The sequence below is a fragment of the Siphateles boraxobius genome, unplaced genomic scaffold, assembly GCF_051911475.1.
Source record: "Siphateles boraxobius isolate OS27281-9 unplaced genomic scaffold, OSU_SipBor_1 48, whole genome shotgun sequence".
Lineage (NCBI taxonomy): Eukaryota > Metazoa > Chordata > Actinopteri > Cypriniformes > Leuciscidae > Siphateles > Siphateles boraxobius.
The window spans coordinates 6538794-6551649 of NW_027509119.1; the positions used below are offsets into that span (position 1 = coordinate 6538794).

At 40.4% G+C, this 12856-nt stretch overlaps 2 protein-coding genes across 4 annotated transcripts in view; one reads left to right on the plus strand and one right to left on the minus strand.

Annotated features, from left to right (window-relative positions):
• Positions 1-6939: 6939 nt before the first annotated feature.
• Positions 6940-9389, minus strand: adma (adrenomedullin a). The gene is made up of 4 exons (XM_077201785.1): positions 9286-9389; positions 8681-8784; positions 8474-8587; positions 6940-8314 (listed from the first exon to the last, which is right to left on the minus strand). The coding sequence occupies exons 2-4, from the start codon at positions 8770-8772 to the stop codon at positions 7828-7830; spliced, it is 693 nt and encodes a 230-aa protein (XP_077057900.1). The 5' UTR covers positions 8773-8784; positions 9286-9389; the 3' UTR covers positions 6940-7827.
• Positions 9390-11293: 1904 nt separating this feature from the next.
• Positions 11294-12856, plus strand: part of sbf2 (SET binding factor 2) — a 146559-nt gene continuing 144996 nt past the window's right edge. For all 3 annotated transcript variants that reach the window (XM_077201808.1, XM_077201809.1, XM_077201810.1), the window contains exon 1: positions 11294-11473. In XM_077201808.1, the coding sequence (XP_077057923.1) occupies positions 11419-11473 (55 nt within the window). In that variant the 5' untranslated portion in view covers positions 11294-11418. The remainder of the gene's footprint in view (positions 11474-12856) is intronic.

A 12856-nucleotide genomic window follows, 5' to 3' on the forward strand; every position in this document is an offset into this window, starting at 1 on the left:
CAGAACCCGTTCAGTGTACAGAGACGACTCCAGTGTCCAGAGGGGACTCCAGTCCTCATCCAGAGGCAACCCCAGTCCTCGTTCAGTGTCCAGAGACGACTCCAGTCCCCGTTCAGTGTACAGAGACGACTCCAGTGTCCAGAGGTGACTCCAGTCCCCATCCAGAGGCAACCCAAGCCCTCGTTCAGTGTCCAGAGACGACTCCAGTCCCCATCTAGTGTCCAGGGACGATTCCAGTGTCCAGAGACAACTCCAGAACCCGTTCAGTGTACGGAGACGAGTCCAGTGCCCAGAGGTGACAATATTTTGTTTAATAAATTGTATTGTGTACATATATACACATACAAATCTATTTTGCATTTTTGAATTAACTATGCAATTAATGTTCTTTTTATTAAAACAAAGTAAAGGCCTAATCAATTTAGTTTAAGCATTTTTACATCTATTCCAAAATGATGATTAAAGGCAGTAACAATTAAACAATTTATTTAATTTATGAACTGGTGTTCAGCTGTTCTTTTTAATAGTCAACTTTTTAGGATAGTCAGTCATCAAGCTCTGTAAACACTGTCAGAGACAATACACACAGTATGTAAGATAGCACTATATGTATATATTTTAAATTTAATGTATAATTTTAGGACTAATGAAATGCTGACCTGTGCATTTGAGGGAGGTAGATAGCTGACTTTACAAAACTGACTTTACAAAACTTTGGGAGTAACAATTTTGGTCACAAGATCACAAAACAAAAAAACAAAAACTATTTGACCTCTAATCTGAATATATACAGAGTCCAAAGTATGAATGAGTTGTTGTGTTGATCGTTGGTTGAAATTTACTGATATGAGTGAGGATTAATGAGGTGTCGATGAGTGAGGCAGATGGCATCAGTCCCAGAATACATTTGGAAATTCTAAGCAAAAGAACACTAACTACAATAATTATATAACCACAAGGTGGAGCTATAGCATTAAAATTAGATAATTATTTAATACATTATTTTCAGCTGCAAGAGACCCCCTTGAAAAAGGCTTTAGTCAAAATAACAATTTCAACAATAAGTATATGTTTCAGTTGGGCTTTTCAAATATATCAGAGTGCCTAACTTATCTGGAGGAACACTGAAACCATAAACTCGTTTTAAAAAGTTGATGTTTTTGACTCTAGAAGTTGCTGTTGTGAATGTTGGCTGTGTTGATTTAAAGGGTTAGTTCACCCAAAAATGAAAATGATGTCATTAATGACTCACCCTCATGTCGCTCCAAGCCCGTAAGACCTCCGTTCATCTTTGGAACACAGTTTAAGATATTTTAGATTTAGTCCGAGAGCTTTCTGTCCCTCCATTGAAAATGTATGTACGGTATACTGTCCTTGTCCAGAAAGGAAATAAAGACATCATCAAAGTAGTCCATGTGACATCAGTGGGTTAGTTAGAATGTTTTGAAGCATGGAAAATACATTTTGGTCCAAAAATAACAAAAACTACGACTTTATTCAGCATTGTATTGTCTTCCGGTTCTGTTGTGGATCCGTGTTCAGTGACGCTGCTGACGTAAGACGCTGCTGACGTGTGTCTGTTGCGCCCGAGCTTCTTTTACAGTCTGAGGGAGACGCACGCTGGAAACAAAACAATCTTCGCAAACATGTCTAAGGATTTCCACACAGAGGAAGACTTGCATTTTTTTGCTCAGCCATATTTATTTGAACCCGAATACACGGACGCACCAGATAAACATCAGCAGTGTCTTACGTCAGCAGCGTCTCTGCAGACTCGTGAACGCGGATCCACAACAGAACCGGAAGACAATACAATGCTGAATAAAGTCGTAGTTTTTGTTATTTTTGGACCAAAATATATTTTCCATGCTTCAAAACATTCTAACTAACCCACGGATGTCACATGGACTACTTTGATGATTTCTTTATTTCCTTTCTGGACAAAGAGAGTATACCGTACATTCATTTTCAATGGAGGGACAGAAAGCTCTCGGACTAAATCTAAAATATCTTAAACTGTGTTCCAAAGATGAACGGAGGTCTTACGGGCTTGGGACAACATGAGGGTGAGTCATTAATGACATCATTTTCATTTTTGGGTGAACTAACCCTTTAAGATTTTTGGCATCAGAAAGTGTCAGATTTTCCAGGCTTACTGACTACCACAGTATATTGACTTAAATGTAAACAACCCAACTGTGGGGGGAATAGTAACGGAAGTCTACAGCTGAAACATCTGCCTTTTCATCCTGAATTCAGTTCTTAAACGAAAACTCAATGTTTTCCTGACACTGTATGGGTTCATTTGTGATTAGCGTCGTATGGTGCTTTTATATTAAGGCTACATGGGTGCAACAGTAAAATGTGTATTTCGGAAGTTCCATCTCATTAAGACAGGAATGGAAATTATGTGTTTAAGTGGAATGTCCTATATCATGGGTCACCAATCTTGGTCCTGGAGGGCCGCTGTCCTGCAGAGTTTAGCTCCAACCCTAATTAAACACACCTGAACCAGCTAATCAAGGTCTCACTAGGCATAATAGAAACTTTCAGGCAGGTGTGTTGGACCTGGTTGGAGCTAAACTCTGCAGGACATCGGCCCTCCAGGACCGAGATTGGTGATCCCTGTCCTATATGGAGCGCCTCTCACCTCTGCTCTACATCCCACAAACCCGTCCCCTGCAGAGACGACTCCAGTGTCCAGAGGTGACTCCAGTCCTCATCCAGAGGCAACCCCATTCCTCGTTCAGTGTCCAGAGACGACTCCAGTCCCCGTCCAGTGTCCAGAGGTGACTCCAGTCCTCGTCCAGTGTACAGAGACGACTCCAGTCCCCGTACAGTGTACAGAGGTGACTCCAGTCCTCGTCCAGTGTACAGAGACGACTCCAGTCCCCGTCCAGTGTCCAGAGGTGACTCCAGTCCTCGTCCAGTGTACAGAGACGACTCCAGTCCCCGTACAGTGTACAGAGGTGACTCCAGTCCTCGTCCAGTGTACAGAGACGACTCCAGTCCCCGTACAGTGTCCAGAGGTGACTCCAGTCCTCGTCCAGTGTACAGAGACGACTCCAGTCCCCGTACAGTGTACAGAGGTGACTCCAGTCCTCGTACAGTGTACAGAGACGACTCCAGTGTCCAGAGGTCAAGTCAAGTCAAGTCACCTTTATTTATATAGCGCTTTTTACAATACAGATTGTATCAAAGCAGCTTCACAGTGATAACATGAAAATAATATAACAGAGTCTGTTTCTAAAAGAAAATTGCGTCAACATCCACCTTAAGTAAGGCAGATCAATAATATTATTGAATATTAAATGTCCCCAACTAAGCAAGCCAAAAGCCAAGGCAACAGTGGCAAGGAACCAAAACTCCATCAGGTGACAGAATGGAGAAAAAAACTTTGGGAGAAACCAGACTCAGTCGGAGGGCCAGTTCTCCTCTGGCCAACGAAGGAACAGTGCATGATTTATGATTCGGGCAGCATTACAAGTCAGATTGGATCGGAACATTTAGAATATTTATCCATTTCCATCTTTTGGAAGTCCAAGTAATCATGCCGGTGTTGAGACGAGTTGTTGAGGATCAGTGCCGTCCACCATAGGTGTCTCCAGTCCTCATCCAGAGGCAACCCCAGTCCTCGTTCAGTGACCAGAGACGACTCCAGTCCCCGTCCAGTGTCCAGAGGTGACTCCAGTCCTCGTCCAGTTTACAGAAACGACTCCAGTGTCCAGAGGTGACTCCAGTCCTTGTCCAGAGATGACTCCAGTCCTCGTCCAGTGTCCAGAGACGACCCCAGTCCCCGTCAAGTGTCCAGATAGGCCTTCAGTCCCCGAGCTCTGCCCAGAGAGGTCTTCCGTCCCCGACCTCAGCCCAGAGAGGCCTTCAGTCCGTAAGCTCAGCCCAGAGAGGTCTTCAGTCAAGTCAAGTCATTTATATAGCGCTTTTAACAATATAGATTGTTTCAAAGCAGCTTTACAGTGATAATAGGAAAATCAAGTAACAGATTGTTTTGGCTTCACAGCAGCTCTAGAATAAAGTTTCTGTCCAGCTAAAGTTAGTTTTGATTGATTCACTTCCATCGCAACGATCATTAGATATTAACTTGAGAGCCACTAACACAAAACCGTTCTAACAGAAAACCCATAATGCGATCCGGCCGCTCATTTGCAGAAAACAGTGCCTTGTGGCTCGAGCGCAAACCATGAAATAGGTTCCAAGGTACAAGCCTTGAAAAATGTATAATACCGAATTTTTAATGCTTCCGCGTAGCGACTTGAACCGGAATTATCCCGACAACATTTTATCTGTACAGAAGTGAAGGGAAGGGAAGGAGTCCTTCACAGGGGAGAGACTAGTTGACATTTCAGGATTACGTTGTCGTCGTGTCCAGAGATCCTTCATCGGATTCGGATACGGCCTGGATCCGGCGGATTTGTCTCTAAACATAGACACAAATATTAGCGTAGACACCATCCTATGTATGATGTAACAAGTACATAAGGATTTATGGGAAGTGTTCCCGGTTCTGGTTGACCTATGCAGCCTAACATTGAATTATAGAAGTCTATAATGTGTTATGTGTGCGCTAGGTCAAAGAGATTTTTATTTATTTTTTTGTCTAGATTTGAACTGACAGTGTGTCTGCTTCCCAGACAATGTTAGGATGACTGCTCCTAAGTTTTGGTGCTAAATAGGGAAAGGATCTACCGCCAGCAGTCGATTTTGAATTTCTAGGTATTATCAAATGACCAGAATTTTGAACTATAATGCATTAAGAGCTCGCTCAAGTACTGGGGAGCTAAACCATTTAGTGCTTTTTAAGTAATCAGCAATATTTTAAAATGTATACAATGTTTAATTGGGAGCCAATGCAGTGTTGACAAAACCGGGCTAATATGGTCCCCGAGCTCAGCCCAGATAGGCCTTCAGTCCCCAAGCTCTAAATGTATTGGAGATCAAAGATTAAAGTACGACATAATTCGAGAATTTATACTTATGTGAGCTTGACTAACGTGACTGCCAGAACTGACCCTACGCTTGATTTAATTACTCATTAGTCTTGTCAGCTGTGTCTAGTTTCCCTGATCTGTTCTCTATGTATTTAAGCCCCATGTTTCAGACTGTTCCTTGTCTGTTGTTGTTGCGTTTAGTAGGCTGTTCTGTTCATGTTTGTGTTCCTTAGATCCTGTTCTTGAGATTTGAGTTTGTTTAATAAATTGTATTGTGTACATATATACACATACAAATCTATTTTGTATTTTTGAATTAACTATGCAATTAATGTTCTTTTTATTAAAACGAAGTAAAGGCCTAATCAATGTAGTTTAAGCATTTTTACATCTTTTCCAAAATGATAATTAAAGGCAGTAACAATTAAATTTTTTTATTTAATTTATGAACTGATGTTCAGCTGTTCTTTTTAATAGTCAACTTTTTAGGATAGTCAGTCATCAAGCTCTGTAAACACTGTCAGAGACAATACACACAGTATGTAAGATAGCACTATATGTATATATTTTAAATTAAATGTATAATTTTAGGACTAATGAAATGCTGACCTGTGCATTTGAGGGAGGTAGATAGCTGACTTTACAAAACTGACTTTACAAAACTTTGGGAGTAACAATTTTGGTCACAAGATCACAAAACAAAAAAACAAAAACTATTTGACCTCTAATCTGAATATATGCAGACTCCAAAGTATGAATGAGTTGTTGTGTTGATCGTTGGTTGAAATTTACTGATATGAGTGAGGATTAATGAGGTGTCGATGAGTGAGGCAGATGGCATCAGTCCCAGAATACATTTGGAAATTCTAAGCAAAAGAACACTAACTACAATAATTATATAACCACAAGATGGAGCTATAGCATTAAAATTAGATAATTATTTAATACATTATTTTCAGCTGCAAGAGACCCCCTTGAAAAAGGCTTTAGTCAAAATAACAATTTCAACAATAAGTATATGTGTCAGTTGGGCTTTTCAAATATATCAGAGTGCCTAACTTATCGGTAGGAACACTGAAACCATAAACTCGTTTTAAAAAGTTGATGTTTTTGACTCTAGAAGTTGCTGTTGTGAATGTTGGCTGTGTTGATTTAAGATTTTTGGCATCAGAAAGTGTCAGATTTTCCAGGCTTACTGACTACCACAATAAATTGACTTAAATGTAAACAACCCAACTGTGGGGGGAATAGTAACGGAAGTCTACAGCTGAAACATCTGCCTTTTCATCCTGAATTCAGTTCTTAAACGAAAACTCAATGTTTTCCTGACACTGTATGGGTTCATTTGTGATTAGCATCGTATGGTGCTTTTATATTAAGGCTACATGGTTGCAACAGTAAAACGTGTATTTCGGAAGTTCCATCTCATTAAGACAGGAATGGAAATTATGTGTTTAAGTGGAATGTCCTATATGGAGCGCCTCTCACCTCTGCTCTACATCCCACAAACCCGTCCCCTGCAGAGCTCCCATTAAACACAGTCCTGGCCCATAGCTCCTTCAATTACAGATAACTTGAGGTGAGTATATGGAAAACGGAAAGAAGGAATGCACTTGGTACCCGTTTGCCTTCCAGGGCCTTTAACCCCCTGGTTTCACAGACAAAATGTCTCAGACTAAAATGCATGTTTGAGCTGTTTTAACTGAAAGCAACTTCCACTGCAATAACTTAAATGCCATTGCTTTGTCTCAAGATGCTCAGCAGTAATGTTTATGGCATGTTTATAAGAGCTACTTAAATGTCCTAATTGAACTCAGGCCTAATCCTGGCTTAATCTAAACCCTGTCTATGAAACCAGGTCAACATGTAATAACTCAGACAAGGTGCTGATCATCTGTCTGTACACTTGGCATTCCAGATGGGGAACAATGGAGACAATTTCCTTTTACTACCTTCACTTCCTGTGGAATAAACAGACGAGTGCCAGAAGACATCAGCTTTAACTGTATGCAAAAGTTTATTGAATGACAACATTAATTCATTTCTCACACAGACACACACACACACACACACACACACACACACACACACACACACACACACACACACACACACACACACACACACACACACACACACACACACACACACACACAAATAAAATAGATTCAATTTACAAATATATAATTGCATAAAAAGTTATCCTATTACAACAGCTTGAGACATCCTTGACATAAATGAATAATACATATAATAACGCTACCTTCAATGCCCTTTTTTCCCTGTACAAAAATAGCTCTATCTCTGTAAGTAGTATAAAGTAATATAAAACTATTAAATAGTGATATCTTTGACCATTTTTTTTTTCAAATATACATATACTTGCGATAAAAAAAAGAAATAGATTGCACATATCTCTATACAAATAATAACAATAACAGTGTTCAAGTAAGTTTGAATACAATCCTTGTGGACTGGCACAGACAATCCATATAATCAAAGGCATTCTTCTTGCTTACAGTGTCCAAAAATGTGATTCCAAATTAGAAACACCTTCATTTGCATTTTAAAAAAAGTTTCTTTCTCTCTGTGTATTCCTTTCTAGAATCATGAATCTTTCCCTGTTGAATTGGCTTGAAGTCCAAAGACTTTTCTGACACAGTCACTGGACAGACACAGCTAAACTCGGGGGCCGTAATCCCAACGACTGGTTCACAGGAGGGCAGTCCATTTGTCCCAGGAGAGGAGGTTCTGCTTTTCCCTGAGGCCAGTCCACTTCAGTGCAATGATATCCAAGGCACACTTATTCAGCTGCCCCATCGGCATCTCCCCTTATTTTTTTTTCACGGTGCTTGATGAACAGCTGCTGTTGTTTCTGCGCTTAGACGTTTTCTCCTCCGAGGACAGCCTTCAGGAGACAAGATTGCTCTTCCAGCCCCTGTGCTTGGAAAAGAATGCGCTGGAGAACTCTTGGCAGGAGTCTGAGGCATTTGTAGAATTCGATATTTGGCCGGCGAGCCTCTGTCGCCGCGTCCCGGAGAGCTCCCACTCTGTGCGCCCACGTCCGTCTGAGTAGCGCTTCTAACCTGTGCAGGCGTGACTGAGAGTTTGAGCTTCTCCACGCCGTCCTCAGCCCTTTGCCCTCCTGTCTCAGTGTCATTACTTTCTCTGGAATGGACCTTCGCCGCCGGCCGTACCCGAAGGGATTGATCTTGTCCGCGGGTGCATTCCCGATCTTGAGCTTGTTGTTGAGGTCATGGATACGGTGTGCCAGAACATGCACCGTGCAGGTGCCAAGCGAGCAGCCCGGTCTCCTGGACTGGTTGATGGAGTTCTTGGAGCGTTTTGTCCTCATGCTGATGCCAGTGCTGGAAAGACAGACAGGGGAAGAGGACGTTAATGCCATGACCGGTGTTCCTGAGCAGTTTCATTTGGCACACAGCCTTAGTTTTTGCCGTTACTTGGTTGACTCCATCATGTTAAACCACCACACATAACTTTTTGGTTGGCAATGCCTTTTTTCTTACCTGGAATGTGGCCTTAAGTTGTCTTTGACATCGTCCTCTCTGACAAACTGGCTGTTGTCTAAAGTCCTCAGTGCAGCAAGGCTCAGATCCCTTTTTGATCTCTGCAGCCGGACACTAAATATCAAGAAGAGGAGTCATTTTCATTAGAAACTTTCCAACCAATGCCGAACATGACTAAAAACCCCAAATCGAATCACATCAGCTCACCTTCTTTTCAGGTCGTGTTTTGCACTGTCCACACTGGGTGCAACGGTGGCCAGCAGGCAGCAGCAGAAGATTGACTGCAGAATCAGTTGCATCGTGGCTGAAATCTAGAAGGAACAAGCAAATGAATCATCTGTTAGATATCCACTTTGACAGAAAGCAACTGAAACCTCCAATCACCTGCATGCAACTCCCCTACACTGTGCCAACCATGCTTTGCTCACCCTTGCACAAGAGTCCAAAATCCAAGCTATTTACACTCATCGTGCATTTATTTACAATGTCGAGCTGAGGTAGCACTTTCTATGAATAAGTAAACTTGAAACTATGCGTAAGGTCCCTGATGAGCCACAAAAGGGACAGTGAGGTAAAATACTGTGGATTTTACAAAGCAGAGTGTCTCCAACTCCATCAGCAGCCAATAAATAAATAAAAAGTCACTCAAATTCCCTTCAGATTAGTTTGTTTGCCTAACAGACTGAAGCTACGATCCTGGCTTATAGATGCACAACTTGGGCTCAGTTTCATAGATAACTGTACAGATATCCTGAGCATATTGACCTCAGAAGAAAAGACACAGAGCAACTAACAGAAACACATATGCATACCTGTGTTGAAGTGCTCTCGGGCTGGCTTTAGAAGTCTGAGTAGAAAGTAATCCAGAGGCGTTTGACTTGCTGGTGCAGCGCTGATATACTCTGCTTATAGTCTGACTCTCCTCAGCAGGAGTTAGTGCATTTATACTGGAGGGAGATGGGAGGGGCTCGCGTCTCACACACTCTCTCATCCCGGCACTTCCTCTCTGTAGCTCAGGGTAACTACCTCAATTACAGCATGAAAGAGATGAAAACGAAACTCAGGATATCGATGGGTGATTGCTGAAATTATTTTCTATTAGTGTTTCTGGGAAGTATAGGCATCCGCCAATCTGGGGAATTCTTTGAATATTACCAGTAAGATTGCTCATGATTTTGGGAGTTGGTTGGGGGTACAACTATGATATGCGTGACCCTAAAAAGACACACATGTGAAATCAGCTTCTTGTTTCACACACAAAACTTGTTTGACATAAAATTAATTGCTGCATAAAAAAATAATGGAATGTAATTAATCTTAGCTTGATTTGACTAATTTTAACTGACACAAAAGTATATCATATAATGAATTATGTAATGAAGTGATTTAGTTTTCACATAGTACACAAAGATCAAATAAAAAGAGGTACAGAGAGATTTTTTTATCTATATTTAAAGACAAATATAATGCTCATGGCAGTGTCAGAAAGGACCATTAAGCGTATACTGATTAAGCTGATATTTAAAGTCATTTTGAAAATAAACACAGTTGATCTATGAATACTGAAGTACCTTTGAGTCAGATTTTCTATGCAAGAGGTAAAACTGATTTGTCTATTCCTGGATATGTAAACACAGATAACGGTACATTTACACTTTGGGGAGAATGCTTGCTGACCTTCACCTAGTTATGAATGTGTTTTTTTTATACTTTAGACTAGTTCAAATTACATCAAAATCAAAACTAAATTTAGCTGGTACTAAAATAAAGTCCATAATTTCTATAAAAAATTATAGATTTTACATTTTATTTCACATAAATGTAACCAGTTCATGTTAATTACTGTGCAATCCTGATTTATCCTTATATGGGAAGTCAATGATTGCACAATATCCACACACTGACACCATCCAGTTGTTTGCCTTTCAGCCCATATATGGTGAATATTGTTTGTTAAACCAACATGTAATAGCCATCACAAGAATTGCTGATATTTGATCATGTATGATGAGGGCCAGGTGAGAAGTATAGATTTACCTGTGCGTCACATGTTCAGGTATGCTTCAGTTACAATGACTTACAGTGAACACCCTGATGTCGTTGAGCAATTTCATATTGTTGTTGTTTTGGGGTGATCATAAGTTGAGTAAAGAGATGAAAAAAATAATTTGAATTTTTTTACTTGAGAAATGTCATTTAGCTACTCATAAAGATTTACCATGCCATTCTTGGAAGCACCTTGGTAAATACCATAGTATGTGAATCATTCAGTGCCATTGTAAACTGCTTTATTCTCAATGGGAATAAAGATGGTTAGAGCTGATAAACCACAGCTCGCAACCGTTTTCCAAAAACAGCATAACCAGCTGATAGACATTCTAGTAGGGACTTTGTCGAAAAGTAAAATTACTTATGTAACTTTTCAAATTTACAATCACTGTCTCACTTTTGTCAATCATCAGTCCCAACTTTAGGCTACCTGAAAAAAATAACAACTGTGAAATGCAGTGACTGTCTGTGTTCAAAGGTTAATCATTATCATTAGGCTACATGACATATTATTTTGAATATTATTTTGAAACATTTACATGGTTGTGGCATCATAAAAACAAAATAAAATTCTGAGACATGCGAATTACCAACTTTTGCATAGTCTATGAGAAGTAAAACAAGCAAACAAACAACCAAACAAGAATTAATTTAGCAGCAGAATAACATTACTCGACATTATTCTAGTCTTAAGAAATCCCTTTCAATATATGAGTGTAATAGCCTATGTTATTTATCGCTAGTGTCAGTGAATGCACGCGCAGGACCCACGCCCATGCACGGGCAACCGCCAGTCCACGCAGGCGCACTGGCTCTCTCTGTGTCAAACATGGCTGTGCTTTTGAAGAAAGAAAAATGCTGAATTGTGTTGCAGAATTTCGCCAAAAGAGGAAACCATGGCTAGACTTGCTGATTATTTCACAGTGGTGGGATACGACCAGGAAAAGGCTGGTAAGTGGTGGTGTGTGTTTGGAGGAGCGTGATTTATTTAGGCCGTTAGCTACAAATAGTGCTGCTGCTGTGGTTCAAGAGATTAATGGATGGATTTCACTTTCTTTGACGTATAATATTATAATCGGTGTCAATAGGAATTCCGTGTCGGTTATATCAGGGAACAACACTGATTATTGCTGTTTGTGTTTATGAATTACCTAGTATGTGCTTGTATAAATGGGAGGTTTAAAGCTGGTTTTCGTGATGTTGTGGTATTTTTGATTTTGTTTTAAAATGTATGTACAACACCGCTAAAGCAAATGTTTTTATGGTAACATACTGTATAATGTGTTTTTATTTGACATATGAGTGTTTTTGTCAGTAAATCTCAGCACACACACCTACTGTATTTGTCGCGTGTACATGTAAACAGTGAAAATAAAGCGCGCGCGCGATGACTCATGCGGTTACGTTTTACTATGTGTTTCCAAGCCGCAAGCATTGATCTCTAAATGGCGATTTAAGCGCTCTATGTCGCATTGATTTCCACATTTGGCCCTGAGGTTTGGGTCAGTAAAGTGCGGACCGGTGTGTGTGTGTGTGTGTGTGTGTGTGAATACGGATCCGCCGGAGAGCTCTTCCTGTGTTGTGGAAAGCGGATGCAGAGGAAACAGGACTTTACGTGTCTCGAGCTGTGCGTAATCGTGTGGAATGAGTCTACAGGTGCTTTCATTTACAGCACATGATCATGTTTACATACCTAAAGACTGAAGGAAGCAGCACGTCCGCACACAAACGATGGTGTAAAGTGATGTTCTTCACCATCCCTTATTACACTGACTTATTTAGCCCTCTAACTGTCACAAGAACTACGTGCAGTGAAGGAAATAACAGATTTTTCCACTTCTTTTCATTCCCAACATTGATTAAAGGCCCAGGGTTAGTTCACCCAAAAATGAAAATTTTTATATAGCCTATCAAATCCTATATGACTTTCTTCCTTCAGCCAAACACTATTAGAGTTAAATTAAAAAAGCAGCCTATCCTGGCTCTTCCAAGCTTAATAATGGGAGTGAATGGTAGATTTTTGAAGCCCAAAAAAGCACATCCATCCATCATAAAAGTAATCCATATGGCTCCAGTATGGTTATAAAGGCCTTCTGAAGTGATGTGTTTTTGTTAGAAAAATATCTATATTTATAACTTTATAAAATCACTGGCCCTCCGCATGACGTAGAATGTAGGAGTTGTTTTTTATGTGTGAGGTTAATAGTGTTTTTATTAACAAAAATTGATTCTAGCGTAAGCTTAGGTGAGAGTACGCGTCTCGCTGTTCACACAAATAGGACTGGGCAACAAACTCAAGCTCTTCCGCCATTTCTCTTTACACATTCTCGTTTT